General features: G+C 40.5%; 1 protein-coding gene across 3 annotated transcripts; it reads left to right on the forward strand.

Moving 5' to 3' along the window:
- The first annotated feature begins 910 nt into the window (after window positions 1–910).
- On the forward strand, window positions 911–15762 carry LOC106945088 (titin-like). Of its 3 annotated transcripts, none has more exons than XM_015028520.1 (10): window positions 911–1011; window positions 3322–12658; window positions 12744–12843; window positions 12952–13054; window positions 13524–13587; window positions 13688–13819; window positions 14072–14161; window positions 14269–14412; window positions 14501–14685; window positions 14987–15762. In XM_015028520.1, the coding sequence occupies exons 2-10, from the start codon at window positions 3323–3325 to the stop codon at window positions 15153–15155; spliced, it is 10323 nt and encodes a 3440-aa protein (XP_014884006.1). In that variant the 5' UTR covers window positions 911–1011; window position 3322; the 3' UTR covers window positions 15156–15762. The 3 variants fall into 3 exon arrangements, with proteins under 3 accessions (XP_014884006.1, XP_014884007.1, XP_014884009.1); XM_015028521.1 differs by having other exon boundaries at window positions 922–1024; XM_015028523.1 differs by having other exon boundaries at window positions 962–1059.
- Window positions 15763–17107: the final 1345 nt, after the last annotated feature.

Raw genomic sequence — 17107 nt, forward strand, 5'->3', positions numbered from 1 at the left:
CCGTATTGGGTGTCAAACCATCCAAGCTTCTTTGAAAAGTCATAATAGATGCTGTGCACACAAAGGGTCTCTAGATGAATACTGTGTTATTCAATTTCTCTACTTCTTCCTTCATGATTGAAATGGTCCTGATTTTCCCAAAATTTTCAATCAGAGCCTTCATGTTCACTTTCAAGATGAAATAATTGTTCTGACACCATGTCATGAAGTTGTCACCTGTTCTGTGCTCATCCTCTTGTTAGTCATACCAACCTCTTGGTGATAACTGGTAGGCAAGTTTCCCACATGGATAGGTAGCAGCAGGAAGCTGGAATTGAACCCACAACATTTGGATTGCATTAAATCTTACATTATTGGAGAGCCTGTTCATTCACTGCTGTTTAGCCATAGTGTACCTTCACCTCATTTCTGTAGTTTGTCTTATTGTTCACAAGGCCCCCGAAGTTGTATTCTCTTTAAGTTTGATATAGAGGTTGCTGCTGTTTTGCGGCGTGAACATCCTCTGAACACCTACAGGTTGCCCTTCTCAACTTCTATCTTTTAAGATTGGCTCCAGAAATGAAATACCTTGTTTTTACAGTGAAAGAAAAGCCATTTTCCAATACTATACTTCTCATGGGCACATATTTCTCAATGTTCTAAGATTTATTGCTATAAAGAAATAATGAATCAAACTTATTTTCTTTCATTGTGTGAAAGGGTTTTCATTAAATTTTTTTTGTGATGACGTTTTGGAATAGCTTTATTTTTTTCAGCTCTTACACAGTTGTAATTTTGCTTCTTTTAAAAGATAGACTTGACTCAATTTGTGCAAATCTTTCTTTTAACGCCACATTACCGAATAAATATTAAAACGGAGCTGGTTTGTTTTCTCCAAGAATCCTGAGATTTGGAGCGCGAGCAGGCAGAGAGTGTTACGTCACATCCGCCGACTCTCTCCGGAAGTACAGTTAATTTTTATTCACAGGGAGAGAAAAAAACACAGCTGTTGTTGAGAAAGAAAACATCAAAGTGAGTTTATCGGGTACGTGTGGTGGTTTTGCCTTGTTGGTGAGCTCGGTAAGCCTCAGTGGGAGCTGTGCTCAGTGTGTGGAGCTGCTGTTTTGTTCTAGTCTCGCTGCGCTCATTTTTCTGCGAGTTGGCAGCAGCTAGCTTTAGCTTCTAGCTATCCATAAGCTAACTGACCATTTCTGACTGCCTGCTCTGCTCTCACTGACAACTGCCTCCCTCCTCCGTTAGATTATCCCTTAGAGCATTTGTTAAAATGGGTAATATGTAGATTGTACGTCGTGTTACTTGCTAAGCAGTTACTTTAATTCCAATTTACCTGTTTGTGTCCACCATTAGCCTGCCTTGTTGCATGCATGATAAACATCAGCTGCAGATCTATGGTGTATTGCATGTTTGGCAATGAGTTTTTGCATGTTTATGTGTTTTTTAGCAGAAATAAAATTTAAAATGTAAAGAAACGAATAATTCAAAGTCGGTTTTTATCAATAACTGTAAGAGCAAGATGTATTAAGTAAACTGCTTGGAAAATAGTGTTTGCACGCTTATAGAAGTCCTTGTTTATCTTCTTTTTAAAATCTCAATTAAATTATGTATAATAGATTGTATTATCAGACAAAAATGACTAGTGAGTAAAAGACAGTTTTCAAATAATGATTCCATTTACTGAGGAAGAAAAGCTCATGTGCAAAAGAGTAGTGAATTCTTAACCCTATTAACTCTATTGGCAGGGTTATATTACTATAAGAATAGAGTATCTCTTCCACAGCAGCTAATCATATTTGAATCCAGACTTTGACTAGGCCATTCCAAAACCTCCATTTATATATATTTTTTTATTTCTTATTTCAAATCTTTCCACTTGCTGGTGTGCTTTGGTTCATTGCTGTTTTGCATAAACACAATGTTCTCAAGCTTAAGGTTCTCAAGATGATGGCTGGACATTCTCCTGAGTATTTTTTTGGTTTAGTAGAAGTGATTAAATCAGTTATGACTAGCCATCCAGGTGTTGTAGAATATGGATGTGGTGAAAGCATTTTTAGCCAGATATAATTTGACTCTTTATACTCTTTGGTCAGCAGTGGATTTTACCTCAGAATCTTCCCACATGCCAGTTTTGCCCTGTCTATATTTTTATTGTTGACTCATGAACATTTACCTTAACTGAGATATGTGAGATCTGCAGTGTTTCAGATGTTGTTCTGGGTTATTTTCTAACCTCTTGAATGAGTCGTTGATGCCTGCTGCTATTGTTTAAAGAACAGTATTATTTAAAGAACAGTCAAGAAACAGTTATTATGGGGTTTGGATTGTTGTCCTTTTTGACCACCTCCTATTGTCCATGTTTTAGTGTTTGGAAATGAACTACTGTTGCTGGAGGTGAAGCAGTTTCACATCATGATACAGCCGTTACCATGTTTGACAATAGCTAGTGCTACTGTGTGCTTATGTTAAAAAGTCTTGCTTTGAGACCTTTGAGACAAAAAATACTTCTTTTCATTGTGGTAAAAATGTCTTTGTGTGGTCTCAATTCACAGTTTAAAAATAGTTCAAATTTGACTCTCCAGCAAATGGAGCTGATGCAGATTAACAAGTTTTTATGACAAGATTTTCATTGATAAGTTTACGTATCCATAGTTGTAAACTTTTTATTTTATTAGTAGTTTTTTGTTATAATTGTAATTCTATAGTAAGTAGAGATAGACATCTAACACCTTTTTATTCAGATCAGATTTTGCACATCTGTTTGTTTAACTTGGCTTAACACAGTAGGGTTTGTAGAAAAAGTCTCATTTTTGTTGTTGAGACCAACAGGATATAAAACATTTGAACCAAAAAGGATAGAAATCTGTACATCTTTCTTTTATTGAAGTAAATGTCTGAGACCCTTTTTGGACCCCAGTAGTTATTTTTGTTACATATACCATGTTTAATTTATTACCATGCAGCTAAAAACATGGTGATTTTGGCCCACTGTTCAAAAAGTTTTGGCAGCACTGCCAGCATTTTATTTTATCTAATTGTAAAAGTTCTATACAGGAGGTTCAAACTTAACAAAGCAGGGTGTTCTAAATTGATGCTATCAAAACTCATTGATTAAGAAGGCTAAAATTAAGCTGAAAATGAACGGGCTGTGATTAAAAGTCAGCACAATCCCAGGAATCAAAGCAAAGATGAATTTACCTCTACCATGGTTAAATATCCAGCTAGAATGACATGAGCAGATGATTAATGACATTGATTCTCATTTGCGGCTGTTTTTAATTTCCAACACTGTAGTCCAAGCCTCATTGTGCTTTTCTATTTCTACAGAATGCCTGCCTCAAAGAGAGAATCGTCACCGCCTGAATCTCAGCCCAAGATGAGGAAGGTGGAAGAGGATGGAGATGATTTACAATCCAAAACTGAACCAACTAGCAAATCTCCCAACACAGGAACCCAACAAGCTAAGAAAAAAAGATCTTCTATGGAAGATGAAAATAATTCATTAACACAGAGTTCTCCTTCAAATGATTCCAGTCCAACCCCCTCAGACCCACCTCTTAAAAAAGCCAAGCTTCAAACAGCCACAAGTGCCTCATGTGGAGAAACTCCCTCACTGCAAGCTAACTCCAAAGGTTCCCTGAAGCGGACTGCCTCAGCAGAATCTGATGAGGAGCTGAGCAGCGACACGTGTAAGGTGGACTTGTTCAGAGAGCGGGATGATGAAGACAAGGCCCGCTGCATCAAAAAATATTCCAACAAAGTCAAAGCTAAACGCAAAGCAGAGGAGGGTACGTCTGATCCACCGGACACGAGTCACGATTCGTCACCTGCATCATCCGATTCTGTACAGATCGAGCACAACTATGGTAGAAACTCGGATTCAACATCTTCTCAAAGCTTATCAGATACTGATCAGCAAGAAACTTCAGTTGATGCATCGAATCTGATGTTGTCTGAAACGGGAACGGTTGACTCTACAGCTGAAAAAATACAACTTTTGGAGTTTGAAAACCAAGAAAACAAAACATCTTCAAGAGAAAATGTACTTTTTTCCTCTTCTCAGGGTGAGGAAACGATAGATAAAGTTGGGTCCACTGAAATCCTAAAGGGCATAGATAATGAAACACTATCATCGTCAGAGGAAACACTATGTTCAGTTCCCGAAGATGTGAATACTAGCTGTGGAGGTGAAGGTCGCTCTCCATTGAGCCATCAGTCTCCTGAAGAAAATCAGTGCAATCTAATATGTGAAACCACAAGGGAAGAGCAGAAGGAACCTGAAACAAGAGGAGGCCTGAGTTTTGGAAAGATACACAAAGTGTCATTGGACGAAACAAATTCCCCTCCAGTGATGGAAAACTGTAAACAAGAAACCCAGGCTGAGAGAACAGTAACAAAAGCAGAGCCCTTAACACCTTTGAAAGAAGAGTCAAATCCTGAAGAGAGACACCATACGGCTCTGGGAACAGACGGTGACTTGTGTGAGGATTTGAACAAAACACACAAAAACTCTGAGGAAAGACTTAAAGAAAGCAGCAGAAAAAGGGTTGACTCACAGCCTCCTTATACTGGTGCCAGCTCTGATCTTCCTGCAGATGAACAGAATCATAGCTTGATTTGTGACACTCAGTCTTATTGTCGGGAGATTTACGATAAAAATCAAACAGCTGACCTTTCTGAAGATATCATCCTTCCACTGAATCACATAATTCAAGACAACGTGACCAAAGTAGAATCTTCAAACGTAGACAAAGAGACTGTTACGATCATTCAATCTGCTGCTGTACCAAAGAGTCAAGATAAAGAGGATTTACTGGCTTCACATCCAAGTGTTATGGTCGATTTACAAATCTGGGAATCTACTGCCAACCCATCCACAGATTTTCAAAAGCAGGAAAATGTTGGAATCATGGCAAGCAAAGAGACTGTGAGCGAAGCAGAGAAACAAAATATAACAAAAATACAGATAGGAATTACATCAGAGATCATAAATCCCAGTACTCCCGTGGAAATGCAAAAGCAGGAATTCCATGAGGACAGGGAACCTCCTACAGTTTTATCTACACAGAGCCGTGATCATGTTACAATCGATAAATGTGAAAAGATTAATACTGTTGAATGCTCTGGAAAATTTCAGGGTCAAAGTGGGATGGAAACACAGCCTGTTGCACCGTTTAAGCTTTTAGAGCATGAACCGGAAATACAAATGCAGGAGAACCAAGTCAGTGAATCTACCACTGTAGAAAAAGATCCAAAGTCTCCAGAATGTTTTGCTACAACGGGTGAAACTCTAACAGAAGTGGACATGCAGACCTCCAATATATCCAACGAGATGAAACAGCTGGTCAGTGAATGCACCACTGGCATATCTGATAAAGCTCACAAAGATCTGGAGAGTGCAAATAATGCTACTGAGACTCACAAGGAAGTAAACAAAGAAAATAAGGTCATGTCAGAGGCCGTGTCAAATATTGCTCCTATAGAAGAAACCGAAATCCAGCGGTCTAATGAACCCAGTGATAGACCTAACACAGCAAATAAAGGTCTGGAGAATGCAAATGGCTCTTCTCAGAGTCAAATAAATGTTGAAGAAGCTGCAGACTCCAAGGATGAGGTCTGTAATATTGCGAAAGTTGAAGAAATGCAAAGCCAGTTGTTCACTGAACCCATAACTGAGGTACCTGAAGAAGTTTGCAGAGGTCAGGATGGTTCCTGTATTGCTCAGGCTCAAATCACCATTAATGACCTGTCTGCAGCAACATCTGAGGAGGTCTCAAGTATTACTCTTATAGAAGAAATGCAAACACAGGCAATCAGGGAATCTACTACAGAGATACCTGAAGAAATTCAAAAAGATCCAGTTAGTCTAAAGTTGGCCTTTCAGACTCAAATCCATGTCACACCTGAGGAAGTTTCTAACACTGCATCTATTCAAGAAATGCAAAACCAGATGGTCAGTGAACCTAGCATTAGTGACAAAGCTCATGAAAATCAGGAAAATACTGGGATCACTGTAAATGCTGCTGCTGCTGAGAGTCAAGGAGAAGAAAATTCAGATGTTGTAGCTATTTCCATTACTCAGATGGTTACACCAACAGACATTTCCAATGTTGCACAGACTCCAATTGAAGTTGATGTTGCATCAGAAGATCTTTGTAACATGGCACCTGTAGAAGAAATCCAAACCCAAGCGGTTGGTAAACCCATGATTGACATATCCAGTGAATGTCAGCTAGAAACTGCGGGAGAGACTGTTTCTTTATCACCAGAAGTGTTGCAAAGCCAACCGGTAAATGAACATGTTATTGACACGGGCAACGAGGTGCAGGAAGATCCAGAGCATGCAAGTTCTGCTCCTCAGACTCCAATTGAAATTGATGTCACAGAAGGGCTTTCGAACATGGCACCTGCAGAAGAAATGCAAACTGAGATCGTTAGTAAATCCCCCTTTGATGTATCTGATGAACATCTGGAAAATGCACATTCTAGAAGCAGTGAAGATGTTGCATGCATTTCTGCTGAGACTCAATTAGAAGCTGCCTCATCACCAGAGGGTTTGCAACAGCAACTGATGAGTGAATCTACCACTGACATTTGCAGCAAGGTGCAGGAACATCTGGAAGTTACAAGCTTTGCTTCTCCGACTCTAATTGAAGTGAATAAATCTGAGAATGTCTCTAACATTGCACCTGTAGAAGGAATGCAAACCCAGATGGTCAGTAAGTGCACTATTGAAATACAGGATGAAGCTCTTACAAATCTGGAAAATGCTAATTCTACAACCAGGGACGATGTATGCGTTTCTGTTGTTGGTCAAAAACAAGCTGATGGAGGAATTATAGGCACATCGGTGGAGGTCTCTGTAACTGCATCTGTAGGAGAAATGCAAACTCAGCTGGTCATTGAATCTACCAATGACATACCTGATGATTACCAGAGGAATAGTGTTCAATGTGTTCATGTTGATCAGAGTGGACTGCAAGCTGACGGAGAAATTCCTGCCACATCACAGATGCAATCCAACGATCCTCCAATAGATGACACGCAAACCCAGCTAGTCAGTGAACCTAACATACCCAACAAAACACAGAAAGACCTGGAGAAAGAAACCTGGGCAACTTGGACTCCAACAGAAGTTGTTGCAGAGGCTGTAGACATGCAAACACAGCTGGTCATTGACCCTACCACTGACATACCAAAGGAAGTACAGATAGATTTTGAAAATGCAAATTCTGTAGCTCAGACTCAAGTAGAAGTTGGTCCCACATTAAAATTCTCAACTGTTGGATCTTTTGAGAAAATGCAAACCCATCTTGTCAGCGAACCCAATGTTGGCACACCAGATAAAGGTCATGACATTCATAAAACTTCAAGTCACCAGAGCAGCTTAGATATTACATGTGCTCCTGATGCTGCTCAGAGTCAAGTAGAACCTGATAAAGAAGTTGTAGCCACATCCCAGGAGGTCTCTAACTTTCCTCCAATGCAAGAAATGGAAACACAAACAGTTTCTGAACCTATTACTGAGATACCCAGCGATGCACAGAAGAATATAAATGGTGCTGCTCTTCTGGTAGTGGCTGCAGGCTCACCCAAGGAGGTCTGTAACATTGCCCATACAGAAGAAATGCAAAGCCCAAATGTCAGTGAGCCTAATCCAGACATATCAGCTGAGCCTCTAGTTGAAAACTACAACAAGGTGAATGTGGAAATTGTGACTGTAACACAGTTAAAAATGGAAGTGGACACAGCAGTAACAAAAGGGAGTCCAGTTTCACCCTCTTCACTGCATAGAAATAAAAATCAAACAGAACTTGACATGGAGACATCAGAGAAGAGTTTCAACATTGGTTCTGTGGTTGAAGCACATAGGCAGGAAAATCTCAATGTAAGTGAACAAACAGCAGGAGATAACTTTGATGAAGTTCATGATGATGTGATGATAGACAACAAAAGTGTGAACAAAACCAGCTGTAAAGAATGTGTGACTGTAGAAGATAATCCAATACAATCTGAAATGCAATACACATCAGTATCAGAGGATTTTACAGCCACATCATTAATGGAAATGCAGAAAGAGGAAAGTCGAGATGAAACTGACGTTTTGAGTGCAAACTATCCAACTGTGGAAATGCAAAACCAAATGAGTCAGGATGTTGAGAAAAATGGAGATTCTATGACTGTAACTGTTGCAGAGAATAAAATGGAAACTCACTCTGACTCTGAAGTAAAGAGCTTTGCTTCATATTCTACTACTGAAACACAAATCCACCAGATCTTTGATGGAACTCAGTCTGCAAGTGACACAAATGAGGGCACTGAAGAAGAGACCAAGGCAGTGGAAGAATTTGTTGGCGTAGGTGAGAATAAAATCGAAGTGATTAGGATACAGCCTGTTGAGGAAATTTCTCAACCAACAATGGTGGTAGAAACAAAATCTCAGAAGAGCCTTGATGCAAGTCAACCTACTGAAGACTCAAACATGAGCATTGAAAATGAGAAAGAGACTTTCAAAGAACCCCTTGTTATTGCTGGGAATCTAATCGAAATAGAAATGCAAACACCCAAGCCTCTGGAGGAGATTTCTCAACCAACGGCTAACATGCTAACACAAAAAGCTCAACAGGACCTCACATTCTCTTTTTCACCAGCTCCTCCTGAAACACACAACCAGGTGAGCATTAAAGTAGCCGAGCCTGTAAGAGAGGCTAAAGCTGTCGAAAAATGCACTGGTATTTATGAGAACACAATGGAAATACAAGCAGTACCTCTTGAAGCGATTTCTCAACAAACATCTCAAAGACAAACTGACGCCCAGAACAGTCTTGTGAAGGAGACTGTAAGAAATATATCTAAAAAGTCCCCAGAAAGTTTTCCCATGATGGAGAGTGATGAAAATGAAAATCAGATTTCTGAAGAATGTGTCACTGTTGCCAAGAGTCCAAATGAAATGAAAATTCAAACAACAACAATAATAATGCAGGAAATCTGTCATGGAAATGATAAAGAGGATGTCAGAGAATGCCTTAGAAGTTCTGATCTTTCAGAAGAGGTAGAAATGCAGAGAACAGAGGGATCGGATATTTCCCAACCAACATTTACAGAACAAAAACATAACCAGAGAGGTCAGGAGGTTACTGAACTCACTGCAGACACCCAAATTTCAGCTTCATTGCTACAACCTGAAACACAGATACAGAGACTTGATCTTTGTATGGAAAATGTTAACCAGGCTGACAGAAAAAGTCAGAGTATTACAAAAGAAATGGAAATAAAGAAATCAGAGTTGCCTGAAGGGATCTCTCACCCGTCATTTATGGAAGAAATCCAAAGTCAGAGAGATGAGGTCAGCGAACTCCCAGCAGACCCTCAAGCAGAAAAAGACTCTCCCCCTGCTGGGACAGCATTAAACTTTATCTCTGTTAATGCTCAAGTTGTCAGACATTCTGTAACAGACATAAATGCATCAGAAACACCTACTGAGATTTATTTTGAGAAATCTGTTGTTCACCATCAACAGCAAAGAGGCAAGGAGGTTGCTGAAGAGTATGGAAATGAAAACGAGGTCACCTCTTTACGTGAGAATGTTCTGGAGACTGAAACTAAAATGGAAACGTCTGCAGAGATGGACAAGATTTCTTCTCTCGAAACTGCAGCAGAACACCACAACCATCTGGCAAAAGAAATCAACGAACACAGCACACACATATCAGACAAAGAACCACTTCCTGTTCCTAACTTTGAAGTTACCAGGAAGACAGAGCCTGTTGCTGAGGATATAAGAACAACAACCTCATTAGAAGACAACATAAGAAGACAACTAATTGATGAAATCAGTGTTGACAGGCCTGTTGGTAATCTTCAAGAAGCTGATGGGAGCAAAGTAGTTGAGTTGGTTTGTACCCAACAAGATGAGTATGGTGGTGTTCAGGCATCAGAAGATGAGATTAGGACAGCTAATGAAACAGAGGTCCATTTTGATGAAAACCAGGTAGTTTACGAACCGATTAGTAGTCCAGAGAGCAACAGTGGTGGTGAAATTTATACAAAAATTGAGCTGGGTGGTAGCATTTCTGTTCTGGACATACAGAACACAGAAATCCCCCTCACTGTGGGTGATGGAGCAAACTTTTCAGTCAGTGATGTCAAATTAGGAATTGCTCACCCTCAGCAAGAGGACAAAGAAGAAATTACTGTTCCAAACAGCCAGGGTTTGGAGGAAATGGAGGTTCAAACTTCTGGGAAGGTACAAGGTCCCACACATGCCCAGTTGGAGCAGAGTAACACAACAGCAAACATTTTAAGCGTTGACATCAGTGCTACAGATGGCCAGTCAGATGACGCTGCAGAAAAAAGTGAAAGAAGTGCCATTTCAGAGTGCACTGGTGCAGTGGAGTTTCCCAAGCAGGTACAAGAAAATGCTACACTTCAGGACACTCAAACCCACAGTGAAGTCGAAATAACAGATGGTGCATCTGAAGAGTATGTGATCCTGGAACCAGTTTTGGAGAGTGAAATTCACATGGATATCTTGACTCGGGCTGCAGCTGAATCGGGATTGTCAAACCCTCCCTTGGATGGCGGATTGCTGGGTGAAGAGCCAAATCAAAGTATTTTAAATGGCTCCCAGAAGATGGGGATACATGAAGCAACTGACAAGGTTAAAGATGCTTCTGAAGCCAGCACAGAGGAAGTTTTACCTCTTGATGTTCCTCACAGTGCTCAAAATTCCGAAGACCATACCACTACTGATAGTGTGGATGCAGAAATGTCAAACGCTGATACTCAGCCCTCCACTGAAGATAGTAATATAGCAATAATGGAGAACGCTGACCGTAACTTGGAGCTACAAGAAGTACAGATTCTCCAGGATATTGAGATTGGTCGAGAGATTGTTGTGGCAGAGGAGGATGAGGAAGACGATGATATTAAAATAATAAAGCCATCCAAACCAACTTCTGAAGACCCTCCAAACTCCGAAGAGAAGGTAGTAAATAAAAATAAAGACGTAATTAGCAGTACTTTGAAGGAAAAAACTGAAGATGATAAAAAGGTACCAGAGGTGGAAAAACCTAAGAAACAAGAAATGAATACACAAGCAAGAACCAAAGCTCGTCTTGCAGCATTGGCCGAACAAAAGGCTGCAGAGTCAAAGAGAGCGGCACAACGACAGCAACTCAACCTCCTAGCGCTCTGTCAAGAAATTGCAGAGGACATTGCCACCGACAGCATGTTGTTGAAGAGGATAGAGGAAGAAAAACAAGCAGCAGTAGCAGCAGTAGCAGCAGCTGCCAAAGCTGAAGCCAGCAAGAGGGAACAACCAGCAGTTACCACACAAGATGCTGAGCCGGATAATGTTGCAAGCCCTGCTGGACCAGAAGGGAACTCCGCTTCGTTGGCCCCTGCTCTTGAGTCGTCTGCTGTCCAACCCTCTACTGCAGATTCGGCTGAACCCAAACCAGCCGCAGAGCCTCAGAAAAGACGTTTCTTTATATCGCAGATTTCAGTGCCACTGAAAGCCCATGAAAAGAAGAAGCTGACCCGATATCAGAGACTCAGGCAGGTTGAGCTGCAAAGGGAGAAAATGTCTTGGGCACGTGTGAAGAAACTAAAATCTGATCAAGCAAATCAGATGTTTTCAGACATTGACTGGCAAGCGCCTTTTTCTGGCAGTTTTTTAATGAGTCCCATAACTACTCCTCCTCCATCAGCAATGAGTCCATCAACAACATCCCCTGCAAGCCCTGCCCCTGCCAATAAACCTGCTCCACCACAACCAGAGTCCCCTAAGGCTGAGCCAACTGCAACGGAACCGACTAAAACAGAAAATTCTCAAACTCAGCCCCCTAAACCAGAAACTACCAGAACTGAGCTTTCTAAGAAAGAAACAGCCAAAGTTCAGCCAGTAAAAGCTGAAACTACCAAACCGGAACCGCCTGTTGTTGAGGTTCGTAGAAGCACGAGGCAAAGCAGGGCTCAGGCATCACAACCTGCTGCAGCCGCTCCAGGGCCTGCTCCGAAAGTGACCCGGTCTGCAGCCAAGAGGACTCTGCCAGCAGTTCCTCCTCCTATGCCCAACGGACTTAAAGCTCAAAAACTGAAGCCTGTAGAGTACACGCCGTACAAACCCAGACCCAAGTACTCCCCAGATGACTTTGAATTGGATGATGACGACATGTTGCTAGTTGCTCCAAAAAAGCCAAATCTACCCACACAACCGCCTCGCCCCGCCATCCCTACTCAGCGTCCCACACCTTCATTAAAACCAACTGGTTCACCACAACTACCTAACCAGGCAAAACTGAAAGTTCAGAGCACACCTGGACAGATTTCAGCTCAGTCAAAGTCCACCACTGCAGCTCAGCCTCAGATAAAGCCAACACAAATCAAGCCTACCATTCCAACCCCTCAGTCAAAGCCCACATCTGCAGCTTCTTCAAAACCAATTTCTTCTAAACCCAACTTGGCTCCAGTTCAACCCAAGCCCGCCACTACTACCCCTCCTTTGTCAAAAACAACTGGTGTAAATGTAACACTGCCGAAGCAGCCAGCTCCAACAGAAGATAAGCCACCTCAATCAAAACCTTCAGTGACTGAAGCTATTGTAGCTTCAGTACCTCAGAAACCTGAAAATCCCCCATCCCAGGAGAATAAGAAACCCAAGGTAATTCCAGATTGATTTTTTTTTTAAGTATTAGCACCAGCATTATGAACGTGCTATGACCGACGCTTTTCTTTTTTGTACACAGGGTACATCTGGTTCATCTTCACTAGCTTCTGCCTCTTCCGTTACACCTGAGGACAGTACAAACATCTCTGACACAACAAAGTGTGAAGAAATATCTGCTGGTTCGTTGTTGCTGTTGTCATCTCAATTCAATGCAGGACAAATCTGCTACTTTTGCTTTCAGCCTTCTAAACTTCTCTGTCTTAACATGAACCATGTTTCCATTTTAGAATCCATTTCTTGTCCAGCAGTTACTACGGCTGTTCTGTCTCCAGGGAGTAACACAGATTTAGCTTTGACAGAGGAGAAGACATCAGAGAAGCCCTACCAGCAGTAAGAAGATTCATTTTGGTTGTTCACTGTCTAGCGCTCCTCCTCCCCTCTGCCACACTCTCTATCTGTTTGTCCAGTGTACCCCATCTATTCATCTTTTTGTTCATATGTCCATAACCCATTTATTTGTTCGTCCATCCGTTTTGTTTACCCATACTATGTTCTTCCATCCGTTCGTCCGTTTGACCATTATCCTAGTTTTCCATCCCATCATCTCTCTTACTGTCTGTCCATCTCTTCATCCAATATTCCATCCATCTCTCCGTTTGTCCAATTTTCCTTAGTCTATTCACCCATCCATTAGGCTGTCCATCTGTTTGTCCAACCAACCATCCATCCATCCATCTGTTTCCAGACTCCATAATTAAAACTTGACTTCCTTAGAAATATGTTAATGCATGAAAAAATTGCTAAAAAGCTCTGGGATCTGACTTGGAAGAAAAATTCCTGATGTGTGTCTGTTTTACAGCGGAGAAGAAAAGCCACAAGAAGCAGCGACTCATCAAGAGGTCGACAAAGATGGCACTCAGACGGTAAAAAACTTCGCTCTCATCCTTTTACCAAAGATCTTGAATAGATTAAACAGGACAGCTGATGCATGTTTTGTAAAAACTGTCATCTTTTGTCTGCCAGGATGCGGGACAGAAACATTTTGGGCCAGACGCCTGCAGTGTGTGTGGGATGCTCTACTCTGCTGCCAACCCTGAGGATGAATCTCAGCATTTACTGTTTCACAATCAATTCGTCAGTGCTGTCAAATACGTGGTGAGACCAGTTTGCATTCACACAAACCATATGCCGAGAATCTCTTTGTCACATTCATTTTCATCTGTTCAGCTCATATCTTGTGCTTGGTTGAGCTAAACAGGCACAAGATCTGAGCTTGTGCCTGTCCTTAAACCAGAGTTTCCGTAAACTTTTGACCCGTTTAAGGACACTCCGATTATTGTGATTGATATGGATAATCTCAGAGAAGACATCATTTTCTTTTAACCGTTTAATATATGTTGTTTTCAGGGATGGAAAAAAGAGAGAATCATGGCAGAATATCCTGATGGCAAGATCATTCTCGTCCTCCCTGATGATCCCAAATATGCCCTGAAAAAGGTCTGTTTCAAGTGTCGGGCCATTGCCTTCATGAACAATGCAGAAGTGAAATCCCTTGTGTGTCATTTTGGACCTGCTGTAGCTTGATAATTAATTGTCCATCTCAGGTGGAGGAGATCCGGGAGATGGTGGACAATGACCTCGGCTTCCAACAGGTGGAGACAAAGTGTCCCTCTCAGACCAAAACTTTCCTCTTCATCTCTATTGATAAGAAAGTGGCTGGATGTCTCATAGCAGAGCACATCCAAGAGGTACGAGACTGCAGGCTCTTAAATCTGTGCATAACCGTTTTGTCCTTGAGCCTTTTGAAAATCAAGATCTTCTCATATCTACTCAAAGGGTTTCAGAGTGATCGAGGAGGCTCCTCCTGAGGGCTCAGAGGGGGAGAAGGTGATGTTTGAACGGCAGAGAGCTTGGTGCTGCTCCACTACGCCGGAGCCGGCCATCTGCGGCATCAGTCGCATCTGGGTGGTCGGCGTGATGCGGCGCCGGGCCATCGCCACACGCTTAATTGAGTGCCTAAGGTTGGTGTTGGGATTCATACTCAACATTTTCACATTTTACGAGCAAGTCCATTGGGATTTTAAACTAAACTATGAAGTAGAAAATCTATAAGTGTGGTTTGTATGTATATATGTTTCTTCTTTTCTCTGATGCCCCTAAATAAAATTCACTGCAACGCTTCGCACTTTGGTTGAAAATTGATAACCATGTATAATCTTTCTAAAGTTGTTTTCCAACATTTCCTGGTCTAACACAAAAGAATGCATTTTACAAACAAATCATATGTTTTACATAATTAAAGTTGCTTTTCTTTTTACACAGGAACAACTTCATTTACGGTTCCTACCTGAGCAAAGACGAGATCGCGTTCTCAGACCCCACGCCCGATGGAAAACTCTTTGCCACCCATTACTTTGGCACATCTCAGTTTTTAGTTTATAACTTTGTGAGCGGGACCCGCTCGATCCAGCCCAAAACTGACTCGGTATGACGGCCCGATGGAGGAGGCGACGATGGATTCAAACATGAAGTCTTCACAGCATGACACAAATTACTCCCAAGAAGTTGGTGACTGGACTAAAACTCAGGATGACAACTTTAACTCTTCCGGGCATAGTATTTAAAAAAAAAAAAAAAGGAAAAAAAATCTATTTTCTTTAGATTCTTTTTAAGCAAACGGTTGGTTTTGTTAGAATACACATGCATGAAATGAGAGCAATAGACTTTAAAGAGCATATCATTTCTGTGTTCAGCAAATTGAAACATCTTTTAAAGCTGAGTGAAGATGAGTCAGGACCTCCTGGATGGTGTCTCCAGTTTATGGGTGTGAATTGTAGTTTGGAGCATTCGTCATGTGTTCCTGTATAAACCGAGCCATATGCTGTCCACGTTTTAGCTTTTTGCTGTCTTATTGTTGTTTTTAAGTTTCACCAATATTCTCTTTATTTTAAATTTGCTTTGTTTATGATTGTTAATTGTGTTTTATTTACCTCTTGACCACATATCCCCTCCCATCCGGCATACGGATTTTTGTTAAGTTAGTGTAGAGAATCATCCTTATTCTTTAGCAACAAATTAAAATTTATATCAAATCATGTAGATTTATGCGTACTACTACGAGATTTATAACGGAAGATGAGAAAGATCTTAAACCTGTGTTTGTTTTTGTTTTTGATATTAAGGTCCAGTCTTCACATGAGGGTTTAGATCACACTCCGATTAACAGCATCATCTCTTAATTTCTTTATCGTTAAAGCGGTCGCCTTTTAGAGAGACATTTTGTGTAAGAAAAACAAGAAGAAATTGATTTATATAAACCTCTTATGTAAATATTTATTTAAATAAACCATGTAAAATATTTGTTGATGCCGTCTAGTGATTATTTTTGTTTTAATGTAGGAAAAGTAGAACTTAATGTACACAGATGTAGGTTATCAATAAATGTAATTGAAATATTATTTTAATTTAGAAATACAATAAAAACAACTAAATTCATATTATATAGATGCCTTGTACACAGAATAATACATTTCATTGCTCACTTCAGAGTATTATGAATAGCGCCAATATGATTTTTGTCTTTTGCTGGCAATTCTGGTCACATGAAAACAAAAATAGTTAGAATTAGCTTTTTACAAATGACTTCATATATAAAATATTAGATCCTATTACATTTATAGAATCTTTGGATCCTATGGATGCAAGTTTTAAATGATTACATCTCTAGGACCCCCTGGATCTAAAGAGGGACATGCCGGTCCACAGCTACAGTTAGACTTCTTCAACAGACGAATAAAAAAGACTGATGTGAAGTCTCGCTAGGAAATGAAAGCAGGATTCATAAGCAGGTTTCAGTAAATGGCTGAATTAAGGAAGAGCAGCAGCTGTAGCCCATGTTGTGAATACATCTTCATCTTTATGCATTTATTTCAAATGAGGTTCAAGTTCAACTCTTGAATTTGGTTTCCTTCACAATCGTCTCAAAACTGCAATTACACATAATACTTTGTGCACCTTTTTCTGCCACAGCTTTTCCTTCCACTCAACTTTCCAGTTCATTGGTGTTTAGTTTAATGTATAATAAAATCCCAAATTCAGTAAAAAAAAAAACCAAACAAAATATGTCCCAGTTCCTTTCACACCTCTACCTGTTTTTCTTCCATGAAAGGGGAACCGTTTTAATTTTCAGGAAAAAAATCACATTTGACTTTTTTTTTAGCTCTGAAATACTTAAAACACTTAAATACATAACTGTAATTTTATTAAATGAATTATTAAAATAGATGCATTTTTCTATGACCTTCAAATCTATTGGGATCTTTTCGAGTCGTGACTGTTTTAAATGGTGGGAACTTTCTTGCTTGAAGATGTAAACACTCCCCTCTTAGCACATTCCTCGACGCTCCTGTCACAACACGGGGCTGCTCGATGGCAACTTCTGAG

Source organism: Poecilia latipinna, unplaced genomic scaffold (assembly GCF_001443285.1).
Source record: "Poecilia latipinna isolate Pla-1442-1.1 unplaced genomic scaffold, P_latipinna-1.0 Scaffold127, whole genome shotgun sequence".
Taxonomy (NCBI): Eukaryota; Metazoa; Chordata; class Actinopteri; order Cyprinodontiformes; family Poeciliidae; genus Poecilia; species Poecilia latipinna.

Bases quoted from the DNA above. Each gene is read 5' to 3' on its own strand.
- LOC106945088 (XM_015028520.1), top strand. From the start codon at position 3,323: ATGCCTGCCTCAAAGAGAGAATCGTCACCGCCTGAATCTCAGCCCAAG. The intron at 13,055-13,523 runs GTAAGAAGATTC...TCTGTTTTACAG, and splicing joins TCAGAGAAGCCCTACCAGCA to CGGAGAAGAAAAGCCACAAG. The intron at 14,413-14,500 runs GTACGAGACTGC...ATCTACTCAAAG, and splicing joins TAGCAGAGCACATCCAAGAG to GGTTTCAGAGTGATCGAGGA.